The sequence below is a fragment of the Toxorhynchites rutilus genome, chromosome 2 (assembly GCF_029784135.1).
Source record: "Toxorhynchites rutilus septentrionalis strain SRP chromosome 2, ASM2978413v1, whole genome shotgun sequence".
In the NCBI taxonomy this organism is placed as follows: domain Eukaryota; kingdom Metazoa; phylum Arthropoda; class Insecta; order Diptera; family Culicidae; genus Toxorhynchites; species Toxorhynchites rutilus.
In genome coordinates, this window is record NC_073745.1 from 101,881,578 (window position 1) to 101,903,441 (window position 21,864).

At 36.8% G+C, this 21,864-nt stretch overlaps 1 protein-coding gene across 7 annotated transcripts in view; it reads right to left on the minus strand.

Annotated features, from left to right (window-relative positions):
- Positions 1-21,864, minus strand: part of LOC129769711 (RNA polymerase II elongation factor Ell) — a 198,333-nt gene that overhangs the window by 26,581 nt on the left and 149,888 nt on the right. For all 7 annotated transcript variants that reach the window (XM_055772135.1, XM_055772136.1, XM_055772134.1 and 4 more), the window contains exon 3: positions 4,029-4,309. In XM_055772135.1, the coding sequence (XP_055628110.1) occupies positions 4,029-4,309 (281 nt within the window). The remainder of the gene's footprint in view (positions 1-4,028; positions 4,310-21,864) is intronic.

The window sequence follows — 21,864 nt, forward strand, 5'->3', positions numbered from 1 at the left end:
AAACATTCCGATTTTCAGAAACGCAAACGAGTACGAAAATCTATTTTGCAATGACAATTTCCCCAGGCTCCGTGGTTTTGAAGTCTGTGTTGGGGAAACTCAATCCGTTTGGCAGAAATGAATGAGAATACAAAAGTACCCGCTACTTGCATCTATTTATGAAAGAATCAACTCAACTAAAATCGCCAATAATGAGATGAAAATGGCATTTTGAGTAACTATTTTGCAATGACAATTTCCCCAGGCTCCGTGGTTTTGAAGTCTGTGTTGGGGAAACTCAATCCGTTTGGCAGAAATGAATGAGAATACAAAAGTACCCACTACTTGCATCTATTTATGAAAGAATCAACTCAACTAAAATCGCCAATAATGAGATGAAAATGGCATTTTGAGTAACCAACATTACCAAAAAAAAACGGGCAGGGACAAAATCGATTGCTTTTCGAACGATTATCCGTGGAATTGTTCTAAGTTACAGATGCTATCCAAGTAAGAAAAAAAAAGGTTCATGATTCATTCTTTTGTCCTCGCGTGAATAATACACAATCTCTATGTAGCAATTTGTTTCCTCAGTGCCAATGCACACAGCACCGAGTACGAACGTACGAATTACAAAGGCTTCGAACTTTCAAGCCTCTCTATTATAGTTTTGATAGCAGGGACCTCAATTTTGCTAGCAGAGGTCTCAATGGCTTAGGGGCTGTCCACATACCACGTGGACAGAAAAAGTACGCTTTTAGACTCCCCCCTCCCCCTTCGTGGACAAGCGTGGACATTGACTATACCCCTCCCCTGTTGTCCACGTGGACATTCTTCCATACATTGTAATTGCAAAAAAGGAAATAATTGCATTGTGCCTATATTCAATTTTAAATTAGTCTTATTTTATATTTGGTGTTTTTTAATGATAAAAAAACAATTCAAGAGAAAAACATGTTATTTTTTTGTGAACAAATGAATAGAAATAGAAAAATGATTTTTTTCGTCTCCGCAAATCACATATTTAAAAAAATGAAGTAGGCAACAGTTCGGAAGCTTCTTAACTGTACTTCATCCAATTACAGTATCTCAAATTAACTGTTGTTGTCAGCGCAATACAAAACTTTTCCCGTCATCGCTTGGAGAATTTACAGAGGACGCGTTCCATTCCATAAATCGACTAAGACTACATCGGCGCTTTGAAAATATGTGTTATCGACGAATTCCCAGCGACCATTCTGCATTTACTTCCAGAGTGCTCGTGAGGCAAAATTACACTAGACAATCTCGTCTGAGGCAGTGCATCTTTCTTGCGATGCAACGCAAACTGCTTTGCTTTCTGATTATAATCTTAAATCAAATAACCTTTTTTGAAAAAAAAAAATAATGCAAATGGGCTTTATTAGTAGTAATGGTTGTTTTTTATTCTTTGATTCCTTCATTAACATTGCCCGAAAAGTTATTTGTATCGCGCTTCAGTTTGTTCCAAATTATATTTATGTAGTATTTCTTATACCACTTCCTACCAATATATTCGAGAGTTTGAAAATATGTGAAATCGTTGGCTTCAGGAAACACTCTGTTAATTGTATGAAATGGTGAGTTAAAATTACTAAAACCGAAAAATCGTTCTTTTTCATTCCATTTGTTCGAATGCTTATGGAAATCTATTTAATGATTTGTGTAATAATCCCATTATGATAACTGCCCAAACTACTACTTCTTCAAATCGATTTTCGAGAACATTCCAGAAAATTGTTTCCAAAGCAAAAATAAAAACTGAAATTAGAAACATTTCTTCGGTGACTTCAAAGGACAGTACAACAGTAAAACTGCACAATCAAGCGAATTTTTTTTACAATTAAGCATGATATAACATCTGAAGAAACTTATTTGACAATAAAATCGTTCGCCTGCAGATAATCTCCGAAAAACGAGTGTCCATCGTAAAGAGTTTTCCTGAAGACTTCTGCAATTGCTATTTAAAAAAATGTGTCGAAAGCATTTATATGAAGAAACAACCAATGGATTTAGGTATACTTCTTTACCAAACTTTGACTGCAAGATACTAGTTCATATATTGAAGCGAAAATTAGAACAAAGAAAACAATATTTTGAATGTTTTATTCCATAAAGCGTGTTGATAAGGGATTCCTCTTGGCTGTTGTGCAGAATATGTAAACTAATCCCGGATTCAAAGCCCCTCTTTAAAAAACACGAATGTCGTAATAACATGTGCTTATTAACGGAAGTTTCATTTGTAACATCACAATCTTTCGATCGGTAGGACAAAATGATCCTTAAAAAACTGATCCCGGTGCTGAGCATACCTAACGCAGCTGTATCAATGTGTCATTAACGTCAAATAACGTCGCAAAATGGATGCTAAAAATTCGAGAAATATTTGGGAACGAGGGTACAATCCATCAGAAAAGGTGGGCTGAATCTGCTTCTTTTAGTCCAGAGTTCTGCATATGAACTCTGTTTTTGAGCTGGTATTATAAAATTTGGATCGCACTCGTTTCGCTAAGTCCTTCTCAAATTATTTGAAAAATCCTATAATATTCCGGTCATTTCAACATATTATTAACATCCCACATATACTCTGCAGATATAAATGTATCAGCAGTTCGCTATGTCAAATTCATTCTCACGTAGACCTGTATTTAGAACACAGAGTTCAGTTTATACTCAAATATGACGTAGCTAAGAAGTTGAAAACAAAGATCCTCCACTACCAATGGAAGCTTGAACGCTCAATGTTTATGTGACTTCCATGCAGAATACATATTTCAGTGAAGAAATTCGATGATATGGAAGAATATTCGACAGAACTATTTTATGGATAAATATGAAGTACCCAAAATAGGCGGAAAATGCAGAAAAGATATCATGTATTTGAACAGATCTGAATGTATTTTAAAAAAATCTGTTAAACGTGTCCACGTTGACATTATATGTACCCCCACCCCCCTCACCGTGGACAAGCGTGGACATTTTCGTACCCTCTACCACCCCTAAAATTGTCCACGTGGTATGTGAACAGCCCCTTAACGCAGCGGAAACTCGAATTTCGTATCAGTTTGGAAGGAGATTCGACAATTTCCAAGATCTTCAAAGTAAATGCACTTGGGACCCCCAGATATTAGATTACACGTTTCTTGATCAGCTGAGAAATATGTCCAGTTATTAACGAATTGCCTTGGTATGTTTGTTCTCAAAATTCCCGATTGCTATCATTGATCCGAATTTATCATCGAATAGTTACAATCCAAGGAGACAATAGGAACTGAACTGTCGCGGATTATTCGAATAAAAATGCATAAAAATGACGCGTCTCGTAAACTAGCTTTAAGTGTGAAGAACAAAAGTTTATTCTTCTCAATCTGTCCGTCTTACCTCTGGTTCCATCACTACTTGACAAGCCTGGCATTCGTAGATAGTGCCATCTGTGAACGAAAGGCGGATTTCTACGCATATTCACGAAAATTTCAATCGATTTTACACCTCAAATTCTCTTTCAATCCAATTAAACCATCTATAATCGATCGCGTCATCTACTTCCGAACCGAAACTTTCACTCGAGCGATGAGCGAAGTTTTCGAACCGGTCGCAAATGATACACACACTGCCATGCCGAAGGCAGCAAATAGTCGGTAGGTATGTGATTGCCGGCACCAGGAAGCGCAACTAGCCGCACTACAGATGATGTAAACCTACATCCGTCGTCTCTATTGAGCGCGAGAAAATTTCACGTCCAGACGATAGGCGGCGGATTGGTGATGGAAGTAACGCGCGCGCCCGTCGTAATCAACACTGACCTAGAAAAATAAAAGCAACGCACACCTTCTCTTCCCGTTCCGATCGATTCGTCGTCTCTAAGCTAAGTGATATCATTATAAGCGGGAGGAGCGCGATCGCGATCAGGCTTGACAGGTGACCGTGGTCACCTCGCACAGCTCCCATGGCGTGCGAGTTCAAGTTTTACCCCTCATTCGATTCGCATGTCGCATGTCGAACTCGATTTTAATACTTGTAACTTAACTTACCATTTGTTCTTTTGATTCTCCTCGGCGGCCGCCATCCGGTGCCTCGTCGTCTCGTACACATCGTCGTTGGCCTGTATCCGCATCTTGTGCGGAATGTGACCCATATTCTGCAACTGCTGACCCTGGTTCTGTTGCACGCACTCGATCGAACCACCACCCTCGATGTCCGTAATCGAGAAGCTGAACTTTTGCACATTGTTGCCGCTTGAGGGGAACGACAGGTAACCCTGGCCATTCGCGAGGAATTGTATCGATGGGTTGAGCCCGGTGTTCAATTTGAGCTAAACGCAAAAGAGGGTGAGGGAAGAGAAAAAAGGTAAACTTCGGTTAGTAATGATTGTGATCAAGACCTAATGAGATAAGACTAGATATCTAGCCGGAGGAATGGGGAAGTGTAAAATAATAATCACGCACCACAAGGAAATACAGGTTTTGCGTACTTCACTTAAATGCCTCTCATGCAACGAGCATAGATGGAGATGATTTTACTATCGATAGATTATCTGTGTGGTGTTGAAAACCAGTGACCAACCGGAATTGCGGTTTGGCTTGAACTCAACGACTTTCTTCACAACCAACTCGGCGCGATTGCAGCACCACGCATAATATAATTTCTCTTCGTTACTTTCACAGTTTGATCGCGGTAATACGATTCGTCTACTTGTTTTTTTTTATTTGAATAGAGTGCGAATGAGCGAATGCTTCTGTGATTTTGTTTTTCTACAATAAAACGTAAAACGAGCCATACCAAATTACAGAAATAAAGCATGAAGTAGGATCACTCCTTCTCCTATTTCTGCAGAAATTTTTTATAAGCAAGCAACAACAAACGTTGAATATCCAATATGAAATGTCTCATCCAAACAACATTTTGCGACGGTGATTTATTTTACACTGAGCATAAATGTACATTCATTATCTTTCCGAAATTGCTATTCACCAATACAAATATATTTCGTTCATATTACCACGTATTCGTTTTGTTTTGTCAGAGTTCACATCATTCCGAAAAGCTTCTCTTGTAAGAACGTTTGGGCATAGAAGACATTCCTTTACTATGGACCATATGAATATAATCTTATGTCATGACAGAGCGGCACTTTTTCATCAGCAAATAGCAGTATGGATGTAAGCATATAATGAATTTTGGCATTAGGGAAAAAGCATTTATATCGCCATCAGCATTGGACTTTTACTACACCCAAAATTAATTTTTAGCACATGTTTTGGCATTCTGATTTCTTACATTAAATGAGCCTGAAAATAACAAAAAATGCGCTAATCCGCTATGCTGGTATATTATTTATATAATATATATGTTATAGCAATATGAGCGATCGAAACAAGAGATACAGTGAAAATAAGCACACATTAAAGTTTTTCGCATACTTTGCCACAGAACTAGTAGTGCTTATCAAAAACTGAAGCATTTTAAGAGCCCCATATTTTGCCTTTTAGCGTTATATCCGCTCATAAAGCATAACAAGCATTTGTTTAATGCTATGTATGCGGATATAGTGTTGATTTAGGGCTATTGTTTGGTGCTTACGTTTGGTCTTGGGGAATCACCGTCATGTGTCCGTTATAAAATATTGTGGGTCCAATTATTAATTATTTAATAAAGTAATAATGTACGAAAAGATCGACGAATCACAAAGCGTAATGTAGTTATTAAAAAAACAAATCCGACATAAGAAATCAGAAATCTGACATCTGGCATCTGAAATCTGAAATCTGAAATCTGAAATCTGAAATCTGAAATCTGAAATCTGAAATCTGAAATCTGAAATCTGGAATCTGAAATCTCAAATTTGAAATATGATATCTGAAATATTTATCAGAAATAAGAATAATCGGACATCAGAAATCAGAAATCAGAAAACAGAATAATAACTTATAGCCTAATTCTGGCACTTTTTCAGCATTTGTAATTCCAAATAGCAGTATAATGATTATAAACATTAGAAAAAAAAGCAATTAAATCGCCAATACTAATACATATAGGGCTCTTACAGAAAACAGAAATCAGGAGTCAGGAATTAGAAATTAGAAATTAAAAATCAGTAATCTAAAATCTGAAATCTGGAAACCTTAATGAAATCTAGAAACCCTAATAAAATCTGAAATAAAGAATAAGGAATTAAAAATGAGAACTGAGATATAACGAATTAGTAATAGAGAATAGAAATAGGAAAATAGATAAGAATCGTAATATTGATAGGAATAGAAATAGGAATCGGAATAGAGATGAAGACAGAAATATAAATAGAAATAGTAAAAGAAAAACATAAAAATGATCTCCTTTCAAACTATGATATCTTCAAATGCGTCTCGATTGTGCACGTTGGTGAATCTTCAAATGCATTCCGATTGTGATTTTAGAGACACGTTCAAAAATACAAGAAAATAAAACAAGAAATATCCCCCACATGAACGGATACCAATTGGGTTTCGTATCCAGATAAATTATTTATATTTCTGAACATCGAAATTTTTGCCAAGATGCATCTACTTAAACCTTAAAAAATCTACATGAGAAATAATCGTTTTGTGCTCAGATAAATTGTTTATATTTTAGGAAATATTTTGACCGTTCAAACGATAATGAATTTATATGAAGTAAATTGAAAACCAAAAAAAAAGTTAAGCCGCAATTCTATTGAGCCGCCATTTAGGCAGCATGCGATCTGCGACCGTTACGCTCGCTCCACAAAGTCTTTCCACCGAAGCAATACTATGCGACAATCCATTCCATCTACATTATTGACATGACGAAAAGTGTCGTCTTCTATCCGTCAGCCAACGGATCGATGCGACATGCCGTTCAGTATCGCCTCAATCGAATTTCGGCTTTACAAATCAAATATGGGAGATGCAAAATTCAAAATTTAAGCTAAGAAATCAAAATTACAGTGAAATTTAAAAAAACCAAAAAAATTGAAAACCAAAATTAACAATATTAGGGTATTTTAGAAAAAAAACAACTTTGTGAAACATATAAATTAAAGAATTAAAAAAAATTATTAAATAAATTAGGTAAAACTAATGTAATTCCATGAAATGAAGGGAAAAAAAACAAAAATTAGCTCTGATTCGTTCCTTCACTAAAAAATTTTAACACGTACTTTTTTTTCATTCTGCCCTTGGGGTTATATATTATACTATGCTATATCGAGAAATATAATCAAAAAATAAATTCCTAAAAAATTGAAGTACTAAAAAAAATCTTGAAATATTGAATTGTTTATTGTATTCAGAGATTCAGTACTACTATATTTCGTATGAGTTTTACTTTTTCCCATTCTCAATACGCTTGGAAATGAAAATTTGAAAAAATACATCTACTGTGGTGTACGGTGTACCGCGACAAATTATAGCAAAATTCTATCCCCTGCGTAAAAAAATCCTGGGTGTATAGAATTTATTCAAAACTGTCGATGATTATTTTTTGAACTATTTATTATCTCAGTACTGAATGATCAACAACAACGTTATAGAAATCAAATGAAAGATATTTGATAACGTTGATTGGATTTGCTATCTGTGAATATACAGAAAGAAATCGATTTCTCATACCGCTATTTACGTTCGAGAGTACCTGGATCGACGTCTGCTGCTTTCTTCCCGATATTTTTATCCACTACATCTACATACATCGAAATACAAATTTCTCTGTAAAATATTCCGTGTAAATCCATGTGAATTATGCTTTAAAGAGATTTATATCCCAGCTTCATGCGTTGATATTTCTCGATTCTTAAGCATTTGTAATTATTTTTGTAAAAATTTAAACAATTTCCTACATTTCATTCTTTGACATGAATTTTTTAGATATCATAGCTTTTAAATTATAAATTTTTGTAAATAAATAAGAAAAAAAATTTGTTTTTTCCAAAAACTAGTCTAATTCTTTTTCGTATATTTCAAGTATGCAAAGTTACTTAAATGACCCATGTCTTTACACCCACAACGTTTCGCTATTATCTGAGATGGTGCTGCCAACTCCTAAGACGAGTTGGCATGAAATTCGTCTAATGTAAAAAATGAATATTGAATACTTTGGAAAAAAATGAAAAAAAAATCTCGAGAATTCACTTTTGTTCAACAAATTTCAAATTAAATAAATTTTAAGAAATTCTATAATTTCAAACATCCAATGATTTAGCAATCCAATAATTGAAAAATAAATCAATTAAAAAAAAGAACAAAGAATAAAAAGTTGGAGAATAAAAAAAAATCATTGAACATTTAAAAAATTTTAAAATTGAAAACTCAAAATAGCAAGAACGACGGAAATAAGGACGATGACAACAAGAAAGATAGTAAAGGTGGAAACAGAATGCCACGTTGTGCGTTGCTTCTCATCAGCTGTCATTGCTTGCGTTTTGTACTAAAACATTCGCCCGACGCAGTCTGTTGATTTGCAGTCACAATCTAGCATTCGCGTCACCACTTTTCATGTAAACAAAAACAAAATAAAATTCGTATGAAAATCTTTTTCTTGTTTTGTCCACGGATCAGTTGAATGTTTTTGAAAACAACACATTAATATATCCGCGTTGGCGGCATTGAGCTTCGTTTACTAGTTTAGGAAAGCGTGAAAGAATAGCTGATTTTCAGTCGGAATGAACACGTTTTCAAAATTAAAATTATGAATGAAAATTAGCTTTTCCATATCAAACTAGTATTCTATTTAAATGAAAAACATTTTTGTTTGCAGGTGGTGAAAAAGTTTCATACGAAAATTGTTTATGAAGCCAACTCTATATTATGATGAAAAAATTCAGCAACAATGTTGGAATTGTTTACCCATTTTTGTTGAATTAAAGTCACAAACACGTGTTTCAAATAATCAAATTACATGATGTGAATATTTTCATTCAAATTTTAAAAACCGGCTTCGTGTCTTCTAATTTGATGGAGATTACACTAACGAGTTTGGGACCCAAATTATGGCCCTAATTTGATGTTGCCACCAGACGTCGACACCATGCCACTGTCATCGCGAACTCGGCGCAAGCAGTTTAGAACAAATGTTAGCGTTTAGTACAACGATGCTAATGACGAAACGCATTATTGTGTTCAACTAAATGGAAATACACATATTTAAAATGAAGTGTCAAAGCACAATTGTCGCAACGCGACGCATAGCGAGGCATTCTGGTTTCACCTTAAGAATACAGAGAATAAGGAGAATAATCGCAACAAACATGAGGGAAACATGAGAATCAAAATGACGTGTAATAAGGAGAACAAAGATTAGAACGAAAATAACAAAGTAAGAAGTTTCATCTCTCCTTTTTTGTTTGTAATAATACGTTCGCCTAGTAAAAACGAAAAAAATTTGAGAAATGTAAATTTCAATGTGGAAATTGCTGTTCTTACTCCATTTCCATCTATTCCAAAATCCGCAATCCCACAAAATAACCATCATCAGCCACTCATGTTAAATGCGGCTGCTAGCGGCGGAAGAATCCCACTTGAAATGTGTTGCATCCGATCATCCCACTTGAGAGATTGTTTGTTTACGCGTTCAAGTTTACTCCTTCAATACGACGACGCTCACTCGCGCTTGTTCGTCGTCCGTCAAACTCTGCAATCCGCTGACGATGCTGGAATTTTCCAACTCGATGAAGCTCGAACCAAATTGTCAGCGATGACAGCAACCTGTTATCTACAGCGGAAGAAGATGTGAGAAGATGCTGCACTTCACTTGACCAAAACCCGATTTGGATGATTTCACAGATGCACAGATGCACGGCTGAGAGTAGTATTACTCGCGAACCGGTTCCACTTCCTTGAAGAGTTCTTTTTTTTCCATCCGCTCGTGAGATCTGATAATTGATTTGATGACGGCGTTTATGGCGGATAGATTGGTTATGGACTCATGAAGATAACCGAACGAATCAAGATGTGGTATTTTTTGTGAGAGAAAAAAAGAAGCATCAGTGATTTAAAATTGATTGAAGTATAGGAAGCACACAGGAGAACCCGGCCCAAACTAGGGTGTCTATAGTCCCACGCTTGAACAGCACCATCAGTGGCTATTTTTATCGCGTTATCTATATCCTAAACGAGCGCACCGAAGGAAGAGATAAGAGATGGGAAAAAATCGCTTACCACATCCCACTCGCTGGCTGTTGAGACGGGCAACGCGGATGGAAGCCCATGAAAATATATGCAATCAAATGCGGCAAAAACGCCACTGGAGACGTCATTATACTCCCGCCCGCGCAAGAACGGCTATTTGTGACGCATTCACTGCACAACACAACGGAGAGCCTACATTGACGTCAGTAGCCCGGGTACTCCTGGGATGACCTTAAAAAAGAGGAGTAGGAGGAGCGGCGAGGGAGGAGGTCAGGTATAATGTGCAGAAATTGTGAATATATTGGTCGCTCAAGCGAATGCAAGTTGTTGATTCAGTGCGATTGCATGCCCACATTCCTCCCTCCTCGCTCAGCTCAGCTTGGAGATGAAGCCACAGACTTTATCTCGATAGATGCCGGCCAGACGATTAAAGGGTCGCTGCAGGAATGAATCACGCCATTCAAGTGCGCGATTCTATTTCCCCTTCACGGAAATTTCCTACTTCGTTTGTCACAATTCGAAAAGACGCTTGTGTTTTTCCATCGTAAACGAAAAAACAACTAAACATGCCTGACACAAAAATCTGAAGATTGAAATATAAACCTCCAAAGGATGGTGATTGAAATATCATAACTCGATTATGAACATCAGCGTGACATCAGTAATTCAACCTTTTTGAGGGAAATTATACCATCCTCAAGAACATGATCACTGATCATTATCAATCTCTTCAAAGCCTGATTCTGTCATCTCCGTTTTGTTATGACAAGTGCGCCTTCACATATATTCCTATTCTTCATGCAGGAAAGAGAGCTAAGCATCACGTTTTTGTAACAAAACAAAGTAAAAGTAATACCCTCTCATAACCATATGATCACCCGCCGCCATCGTCCATTAGCCCGCTTGCCGGCTTATTCCATGGCGTCTTTCATTCACATTTTTATTGAAACGAACTGTTTGAACCCAGCTGGAAGAAATTTGTTTTTGTATACATATTTCATTGGAAGTATTTGTCATTTCCCCGTTATTGTTTGTCCCAAATTCGGTGGCTGAACTATGACAATTACGGACAATAGAAGTTGTTGTTGTCCTCACTGACACTCGTTCTCAACTACACACACACACTGACACAACTTTCTGTGCGCAAGGTGGTTGTTGTTGTTGTTGTGGTTAGAGTTGTGTACACATTTCACGCTTCACAGTCAGAGAGAAGCAAATAACAATAACAGCAGCGACAGTGGCAACAACAGCAACTCGGTCAGTCCGGAGTGGAGAAGAAAAATGTTGTTTTGAAGAAGCGAAAGTTGTTTTGATTTCTATTTATATGGTATGGTGGTGTATCGGATGACAACCAGCCAACAACAATTTCTGGACGGTGTGTCGGACGGGTGCTAACTACCGACCATCAATGATAATTTAAACTGTAACCGAAAGTCGTGAGCCTCGTCGTGAGGCTGCTTGACTGCGTCGTGCTGCTGTTGCTGGGATTCGCAAAGGGTTTCTATTACACGCGTATTGGCTTCATACAGGATGCAGATTTGTTATCGATACTCGCGTTAAAGTGGCGTCGATTCGCACACACAAACACACAGCAGATTCGTCTGGCATGTGTGGTGAGAGATGTTACGTTTTCAAACATTCTCTTAAATAACGTTGAAAACCGACGAAGCCCTGCTTTTTAACGATGTCAATAAAAACTTTTTTTTTGTCCCTTTTATTTATTTTAGGCTCATTGGCATTTTAGGTGTGACAGAGCCGAATTTTAATCGTGTACATGTCACATATATTTATCATATCTATAATTAGCACATTACACAGTTGCCATTTTTCGGCGTTAGAGTATTCGCTTCTATACCATTCCATATGCACATTTACACAGTAGCAGCCATTTAGGCGTAAGAGTTTTCTATCTGTTCTTCCATTATCCAGTTAGACCGGACAGCGGAGACAGTTGATTGATCATTGTTGAGTTATTTATAGAACAGCAGCCCGATGTGTCTTGCAGAGCAGAGCAGTTGTATGGATGAATCGATCTAATTTCGACCGTGGATCGATCTCCATCGCTGATGATTGTTGCGTGGACGTAGTTATTCTGTAACAACACAAAGATGGTCAATGAGGGCCCTGAGTTTCGAACTCACGATCGATCGCTTACTAAGCGAACGCGCAACCAATGTGGCTACGGAGGACCCCAATAAAAACTTGAACTGAGCAAATGTGGTGACCTTGAATGGATGTTTAGCTTCCTGTCTATGTACGAACAATAGACAGTACAGCTAACCAAATATGATCGGAAGAGAATATTTGCCGGAATGTTTCCAGAAATTGCGTATTCAAATCTATAAAATTGGAATATCATTTGAAGCGTTCACTATTTTTTAATTCTAATAAAGCAAATTGGAAACGAACGAAAAATTTTACAAATGCTGAATTTTGAATTTAATCTAAAGAATCAAGATTGCAATTCAATAACAAAAACTGAACTAAAATAAGTATCAGGACAAATTTGAAAAATTTTAAAAATTTGTTGTGAAAATTACATTTAAAAAATAAAAGCTTCCAAAATTGAAAAAAAAATAATTCAACGAAATTGAGCAATATAAACAATAAAAAGTTAAAATATTAAGAAAAAGACGATTCAAAGAAAACGCATTGTTAAATTTTGAGAACTGGAAAACTATTTATTTTGAAAATAGAAAATGATGAACAATGAAAATTGAAATACTGAAAAATCAATTTTTCTAAAAAATTCAACGGTGTCAGATATTGTTTGAAATTTTTGAAACACTCAAACATTTCTGGATTAACTATTTTTAATTTCGATTTTCTCAATATTGGATGTTCTGTAAGTATTCAACATTGAAAATCACTATGAAATATTATAAAAGAAAAACTCAAAAAAATATAAAAATGCAAATTGAATATTGAAAATTAAACGCCAGAAATTGAAATAAAAAATGAAATGAAAATACAGGCCGCATAAAAAAATTGTGAAAAACTTCACCAGTAGCTTCAAAAAACCGTGTTCGGTACACATTTTGAAAAAAAAATGTGAGCGGTAAATAGGGACCGCATAAAAAAATTTCCCCCAAGAAAATATCTCAAAAACCACGCCGTTCACCGTTCAATTTCCTTTTGTTTTTCTGCTTTGCGATGGGACAGTTTACCTCTTCGGTTGCGCGTGGCTGTTTTGTGCTTTTAGTTGCATGCCGAAGCGTGATGCTGTTAGATATCATGTCATGCAAAAACTTAGAAAAACTTAAAGCATTTGATGGGAGGAGGGGAATGATTGCAGAAGTGGATAATTGAGACGCAAATATTCTTTCTTCGCACTGAAATGCATATAAACCATCTAAAAATAAATAAATGGGTGATGACTTCGTCAAATTTGATTCTTTTCATTTACCGCACAAAAAAATCGCACAAAACAAAAACTTTTTTTCTTCTAATTACTGAAGTTTAGGCATTCTAAAATATGCCCTAGGAAGGACTTTTCGAAAATCGTACTGTTTACCAAGTTATATTCATTTTAGTAATGTGGTATCTACTCTTGCACGGTCATAACATTAGCTTCAAACGCATTTTCCTCGAAACTAGTTTTTTTTTCAAACTGGCGTATACGATATCCTATATATATATATATATATATATATATATATATATATATATATATATATATATAATATCGTATACGCCAGTTTGAAAAAAAAAATAGTTTCGAGGAAAATGCGTTTGAAGCTAATGTTATGACCGTGCAAGAGTAGATACCACATTACTAAAATGAATATAACTCGGTAAACAATAGGATTTTCGAAAAGTCCTTCCTAGGGCATATTTTAGAATGCCTAAACTTCAGTAATTAGAAGAAAAAAAAGTTTTTTTTTTGTGCGATTTTCTTGTGCGGTAAATGAAAAGAAGCAAATTTGACGAAGTAATCACCCATTTATTTTTTGTAGATGGTTTATATGCATTTCAGTGCGAAGAAAGAATATTTTGCGTCTCAATTATCCACTTCTGAAATCATTCCCCTCCTCCCGCAGGATATATATATATATATATATATATATATATATATATATATATATATATATATATATATATATATATATATATATATATATATATATATATATACACACTGAAAATTCAGAAACTTAAATAAATCAGCATTAAAAAACCTAAAAGAAAGTAAAAAAAAAGAAAACATAAAAAGTTAAGCGAAAAAAACACTGAAAGTATATTTGTGAACTGATAATGTTCAGAATATAAAATAATTATAAAAATGAACAGAATTGATAAATAAATAAATAATAAAAATTAGAATAAACAAGCTCAACATTTCTACATTTGAAAATATTGAATTTTTAAAAAATTGACGTAAAAAATGTCACCGTCTGATGAATTTGAAAACTCAAAACTTTCAAAATTAAACAATTAAAAACAATTTGAAAATTGTGTGTGGCCTCACGTTAGAAATGAATTAAAAATTTTGAGAACAGAAGAAATTTAAAAACAAAAAGTGGAAAATCTTTTTTACTTGTTTTTTTTTTAATTAAACATTCCAAATTAAATAAATAAAATCAATAAATCAATATAGTTAGCACCTAAATTTATAAAATTAAACATACTCATCGAATAGATTCATTAGATTCATTAATTAATCAGATGAGATTAAAAGAATTGATGGATTTGATAATATTAATAAAATTGATACAACGATGGATCGGAGATTGAAAATCAATAAAATTATTGTTCAAATTGTACAAATTTTTAAAACTCTTAAAACTTTTGAAACTGTTAAATTGTTCGACCAACTCAATTTGTTCAAATTTTTCCAATTGTTCACGTTTTTCAAATTGATCTAATTATAAAATTGTGAAATTGTAAAAAATTAAAAAAAACAACAAAAATCAACTCAAAAAATAAGAATACAACGAATTAAGGGAAAACCAACTCGAAGAAGTTTGGTTTTCGTTGATCATCCAAAACAATTTCAATACGTTATGAATCTGATAATTTGGTGTGTTCGAATAGAGAGAAGTCGCAGGGATGTCGGTCTAATGATTAGAAGAGATTAGAAATCTTAAACTGACCCAGGAAAAAAAATCGCGCTGAAACACAAGTATGAGTCTTGTACATTTAGAACAATATTGAAATGAGGGTTACGACAGAGGGTGAGACTAGAGCCGGATTTTCGAGTAGTTTTTTTTTTACTTTCAGTCTCTTTCTCCTCGTGATGAGTTAAGTCAGCCATCATCGGTACTCCAATCGCTTTACTTATGTTTTCATCTTAAGTTTTTCGGTCATATCCAAAGTCAGTGCATTTGAAACGTGTCTACAACAGCGTTTGACACAATCCAGGTCACCCAAAAGGAAATCATGATGCAATAAGTCACTTATTACGGATTTTTCCGTGAGCTGAAAAAGAGTCAAAGTTCCGGTGGTACGTCATTACATAATCATCTCCACCAGAAAGACCGACTGCTGGTGGTGAATAATTTTTTGTCCAGCCCACTCTCTATTGAATATTGTGAGTGGAACTACACATCACTTCCGAAACTCGTTTCCTTCGACCGAACTTGTGAGAAACTGGAAAAGCTTCCCCTCGTTGTTTTTTTTTGTTCTCAATCAATTCCCTGCATTTCGATCGACACTTAGTGTGCTTAAAACAGGAAAAAAAAGCCTGTTAAAAAAGAAATAAACGATTGTACGTCAGGTACAGGGAATGAATATGAAAACGTAGATAAACAGTTGTTTACCGAAACCTTATTCAACACGAACAGCTGATTCCATTGCTTGCGTCTCTCTTGCACTCTCAATCGTTCTCTCTCGCTCCCACATTCGTGTTCATCGCGTCGCGGCCGTTAGGCCTTTTACTTTTACTGTCTCTACTTGTCGTGGCCCTATTGGTGCTGCGATAAGCCGCGCATACCAATACGACGACCACGAGAGCAAGCGACGCACTAATACCCCCGATATAAGTTGTTCAGAAGCCGTCTCACAAGTGTCAGCGGTTAACACTTTTTTTTTGTCTCAATGCAACGGATCGACGCTGCTCTGAGGTGAGGGCAAATTGATTGGAAACCTGCGTGGTAACCTCAAAACACACATAGAAACACACGCGTAGAATTGTGTTGTGAGGTTCTTTTTTTCGTGGTGCGTCAATGTTTGACCTCAAGAGCTCTTCTAACCTTGTCATTTCCTGCGTACGCAAGTGAACATCTACACGCCACACATAACCTTCAAAGCTTGCAGCAGCTCACAATGGATTTGTGTAATAATGCGACGGCAGTCAATTGCCCGAAAAACTAGTCACGTTGTTGGGCAGGCAGTCACATGCGGAAGTGTGCGACAATAGGCACACGTAACACCCGAGGTTCATTATGTAACGTAATCCGAAAAGCACTTTCGACTCTTCTTTTTTCTTTCATTCTTGTTAGCCAAAAAAAGAAAAGGGGGCTGTCGTTACGCTCCCGCTCATTCCGACCCGAAAAACAATTTCTTGTTCCCTAGGGGTGGTGGTGATCTTACAATTGAACTCCAGCGTGAAGAGATGGAGGGGACAAATAGTAATCCTGGCCCAATAATGTCTCCCCCCGTCGTCAGGTAGATGAAGCAGCAATGGGAGGGACCAACGGACAGCGGTAAAAAAGTAAACTAGAACGGTTGGAAAATTCCCGCTTTCAATAGGCTCTGTTATGTAGCCTTTCGTTTCAATAGCCATCGACCATGTCGAACCGCTCAGTTCGTAGATACCCGGGGACAAAACCAAAAAAAAACTTCAAAATATAGTACGCGCAATAGTCACGTCCAACGTCGTGTTATTTTTCCGCAAGCACACTACATGTATAGGGAGCTGTAGCGCAGGGACAACAACATATCCCTCGTTTAGGCATGTAAATCCGATTAAAGCCATTACGAAACTTTTTTTTTTGTTTGGCCGAGGAGTTTCTGCTTTTTTTTGCACGCCCTCTCTCTCTGTGCGGTAATATTCCAGACCTCATTTTTTGCGACTTTTTCTAAACCGGATCCCCGGGTGGTGGCGGCTGCGGTCCACTGATTAAATCCTAAGTAGATGCTGGCGACGGACGGACGGCCTGTCGGTGCACTATTATCCGGGAACGTTTTCTGTGTATCGAAGTCGCGCAGTGGAAGAAGGATAGAGAGATTACTATCGTCGAGATGTGAGTCGCCCACCATTCACCAGCGCTCCATCACACATCCATGTCGGTTTCATATTCTAGTCTTTGACAGGAATAGCGTGTAGAGGGTGGTTGGTGGCGGGTACCATGGGCTTGTGACGCGGGGTTGTTTTTAATTAAAGTTTACCTCTCGTTCAAAGCTAATGCTTGCCACCACCACCGTGTGGCATATGGTGGGCTTCGTAACGGAACAAACAACATCTCCAACTGGAGCAGGACTTGAGAGATGTGTTAGTGTGTTTGTTCTCCTTACATCCTGTTCAACCATAAGGGTGGGTTGAGACTAGTGATATATTCATGTGAAGAAATATGATGAGATTTATAGAAATCGCATCAACCATTTACATTAGCGTGAACTTCTATAATGAATATATTCATATTTTCGGTGAATTTATTCACTTGAAGTAGAACTGCATCCAACTTAAGTGATTTCTCACCAGTGAGAAATTCACAAGCGTTTACATATGCTGAATTTATTCAAGTTATATATACCTCGAATAAGTGTATCATATTTATTCTCACCCGTTTACACCTATTTTCACGTGAATAAATCGATCTATAGCTATAGATCTCCCTAATGTAAACCCGCCATAAGGTATTGTATACCTTCCCAAACGTTGAATTAGTTTATTTTTGCTGACTTCTGACTGACCGTTTGGAGGCGACCATGAAATAAATTAGTCACAACTTAAGTCGCAGGTTGTACAATCACAACATGCTAACTATTTCGGGTGATTTACAGTCTCTCTCGGCAGCAAGTGTCTCAAATATACCAACCTGTACAACCCAAGCAACCATTGGCACTAACTTGAAGCCCTATCATGGCACTAATTCAACGTATATCAACATTTTTAATGCTTATAAGCAGAGATGCCAACCTTCCTGATTTTTCAGGATTTCCCAGACTTTTTTAGCACGCTCCCTGTTATCTTGACGAACACTTAATTTATCCTGATTTTTCTGGAATGATCCTGATTTTTTCTGATTTTTCCTGATTTTTGTACTCTTTACATTATTCGTAATAAATATACTGGTTTCCATGCCAAAGTTTTCTGTCATGATAGTTCTTCGGTTCGCACTTGTATATCTTCTTCTTCTTCTTCAATGGCACTAACGTTCCTAGACAAACTTCGCCGTCTCAACGTTTGGTAATGCCTACTGTATTAAGACTCATCAATTTAAGTATGAGTGTCTATTACTTGCGTCATTTTTATTAGTACTTAGTTGAGATTTCTATGCCAAATAACACGCCTTGAATGCATTCTGAGTGGCAAGCTCTAGAATACGCGTGATCACAGTGCAAGTCGGAGGAAATTTCTTTGACGAAAAATTCCCCCGACCAGAACGGGAATCGAACCCGAACACCCGGCATGTTAGTTATGACGCTAACCACTCCACTATAGGATTTCAGGCGGACAAAAATCGGAAAAGTGACTGTCACCAATCTGTTTTTATATATTTGCTATAGAATGAAGACACTTTAACTAAGAAAAGTTCAAAATTTCAGCACTCTAGCAGGTACCATACTTGAGATATTAAAAAATAAACATGAAAATTTAAAAAAAATGCAATTTTTTTTCCAACAAAAGCGAATTACAAAAAAAACTTTTTTTAGTCACAAATAACAGAATAAATTTAAAGTTCGTTATATTCTTGAAAACGTTATTGATTGGGCTTTCCGAAAAACAAGTAGTTGACTAGTTTTATTGGGGAAAACTAGAAAATAAAGAAGAAAAAGAAGAAGAAAATAAGAAAAACAATCATAATTTTAACTTTGTTGATCAGCATCTTTTTACTCCCAGGAGCCCCCGGGTCAGGTCCTTGATTATTTTCTAGTTTAAGGTGTATAAAGTCTTGTCCAGTTAGAATCCGTACGGAAGAAATCATTTATATCTCGGAGATAGAATGACATACAAAAAAGAGTGATCAACCAAAAGAAAGATATATTCTTGCACTTTTACAAAAAAATGTCCTTAAAATTATTTTTCTTCATTTCTGATGAAACTTCTCACTTTTCTGGTGATTCCTCCCATCAAACGTTGCACAGCGGCAGTGTCGACCTCTGTGGCCAGTTTTTTCCAGAATCTGGTCATCCCTGCAGCGTCCCGAGCCATTTTTCCGGTCTTCTTTAGCTTCCGCTTCATAATCGCCCAATATTTTTCAATTGGGCGGAATTGGGGGCAGTTTGGTGGGTTGAACTCCTTCTCGATAAAATCCACCCCGTTGTCGCGGTACCACTGGAGAACCTCCCGGCTATAGTGGCAACTCGCTAAGTCAGGCCAAAACTTAACGGGACCATTGTGTGCCTTTATGAAAGGCAACACACGCTCCTTCAGGCACTCTTCCTTGTACAATTTCGAATCCATGGTCTTTGTAGTGATGAAAACCGGCGTCTTCGCACCACAGGTGCATATACCCTGCCAGATCATCATCTTCTTGGCAAATTTGTCCATGAACATGAACTTGAATTTGGCGGGGACATCGCCTCGTGCCGTGGAAAGATAAAATTTTTGTCCCGGAAGTTGGCCGAAGTCCATTTTTACATAAGTTTCGTCATCCTGGAGCAGGCATCCATGGTACTTCGTTAGTACCTGATAATACAACTTACGAGCGCGAGTTTTCGTCACTAGACTCTGCTTCATCGTCCTATTTGGTTGCTTGATTGCTTTGTAGGAATGAAGTCCAGCTCGGTGAATGATTCGTCGAACGGTACTACGAGCGGCACCGTATTTCTGAGCGATATCATGTTCGGACAGTCCAGGGTTTGCTCTGACGGTTCTCAACACCTTCCAATTCAGCTGACGATCGTAGGTTCCGCTTCGACGCTTCTTTTGAACCGCCCGGTCCACGCTGTTCCGCTCGCGGAATCGTCTGAGCACATCACATACGGTAGTTTTAGCGATATCCAACTGTTTCGCGATCTTCGCACCCGACCACGTTGGATTGTCAACGTGGGTGTGCAAGATTAATTTTCTTCTTCTGTCTTCCATGTGGAATAACTCCGGACTTACGGCACGAAAAAATTTGAAACTTTTACCACCAGAAGAGGAAACATTTGTAAACAAACCGCTGTAAAAACTTTCTTGCAGCGGCCACTGACTGTGCCGCTGTAAAATGTGCAACGCGTACGGATTCTAACTGGACAAGACTTTACTAACAAGTGCTGAAGAGTTTACATGCAACAACCTGTAACGACGAGATTTGGAGCGTTTTGAAAATTCTATACACACTTAAATTATATTCCACCTACCTATCTGCTTGATATTCAACGTCATCGTAACCGCTTTGAATTTCTATGTAACGTTTTAGTACCTATATTCCGGTAGATTCCGGTAGAAGCTACCAACCAACAGCAACTCACTTGTACCTACACTCATACTTAAATTGATGAGTCTTAATACAGTAGGCATTACCAATTGTTAAGAGCACGTGAAAGGATGGACAATCGAAAAGTTGTTTCATTGTTTGATTCAAAACTAACGACAAAAGAAAATGTAGCAAAAGTATTTGAAGCCTTGTGCGAAAGTTATAAAATTGACGTGGAAAAAAAAAGAAAGGCTTCGTGACAAGATAGTGAGGACGATATTGAGATACAAATCAAAGTGGCACGAAGTTTTCCGTGTTAAGCAGAGATTCGACGCACGTTATAAAAACCTTGGTGTTCTATTTTATTCCTTCAAACTATTTATTCTTCGAAAAATCAAATTGTATATTTATTACATGGTTGAAAATCCTTCAAATTTTTAATTGCAGCTATAAATGTTTGAAAATTAAAAAAATCATAAAAAGTTTGTTTTTTCTGGTTACCCTATTTCAAAACTAGGCACCCTTATGGACAATTAAAAAAAATACGAATCTAATTTATTAGGCTGGTGACCAGTCTTCACAATTTTGGCCAGAAGCATATTAAAATTAGAGGGCAGCCAAAGAAAGGGGAGGGGCTGAATTCCGAACAAATCCTAGAATTATTTCCTCTGGTTTTACTAAAAAAAGACATACCTCGATCGAAATTTGACCGTAATATGTTAACAAATGATTTTAATCAACTTGGCTCGACCATACCAAGTAGAAAAAATGCCAATAGTGTCGATAAAATGATGAAAATATTTTTGTCCGTCTGCTTGTATGGAAATCCCCCATAGTGCACTCGGCCAAGGGAGCACCCCTCGCACTTGTTTATATCTTACATTAAATTGTGTGGCCACCCTGCCACACAATTTCAGTTTTAGAATTCCTGCTTTTTTCCCGACTTTTTTTTCTGACTATTTCACTACACCTTAGTTCTCCTGTTGTTTTGGCTTGTTTTGTTCATTTTTTCTACAGCTTCTACACGTCACATCACCGCTGCTGACAGCTTATCATTGGAACGGTAGAACCGGTAGAGACAGTGTGGCCAGCTAGACGGTACCGGTATCAACAAATACACTCTGCATCGTCAGTCACAATCCAATGGAGAAATGACCTCCATTTGTACCTAACGAGCAGCATTTTAGAGTTGACATTTCGGGTTTTCTGCTGTCTTTTATTCATTTTTGAACCCATTT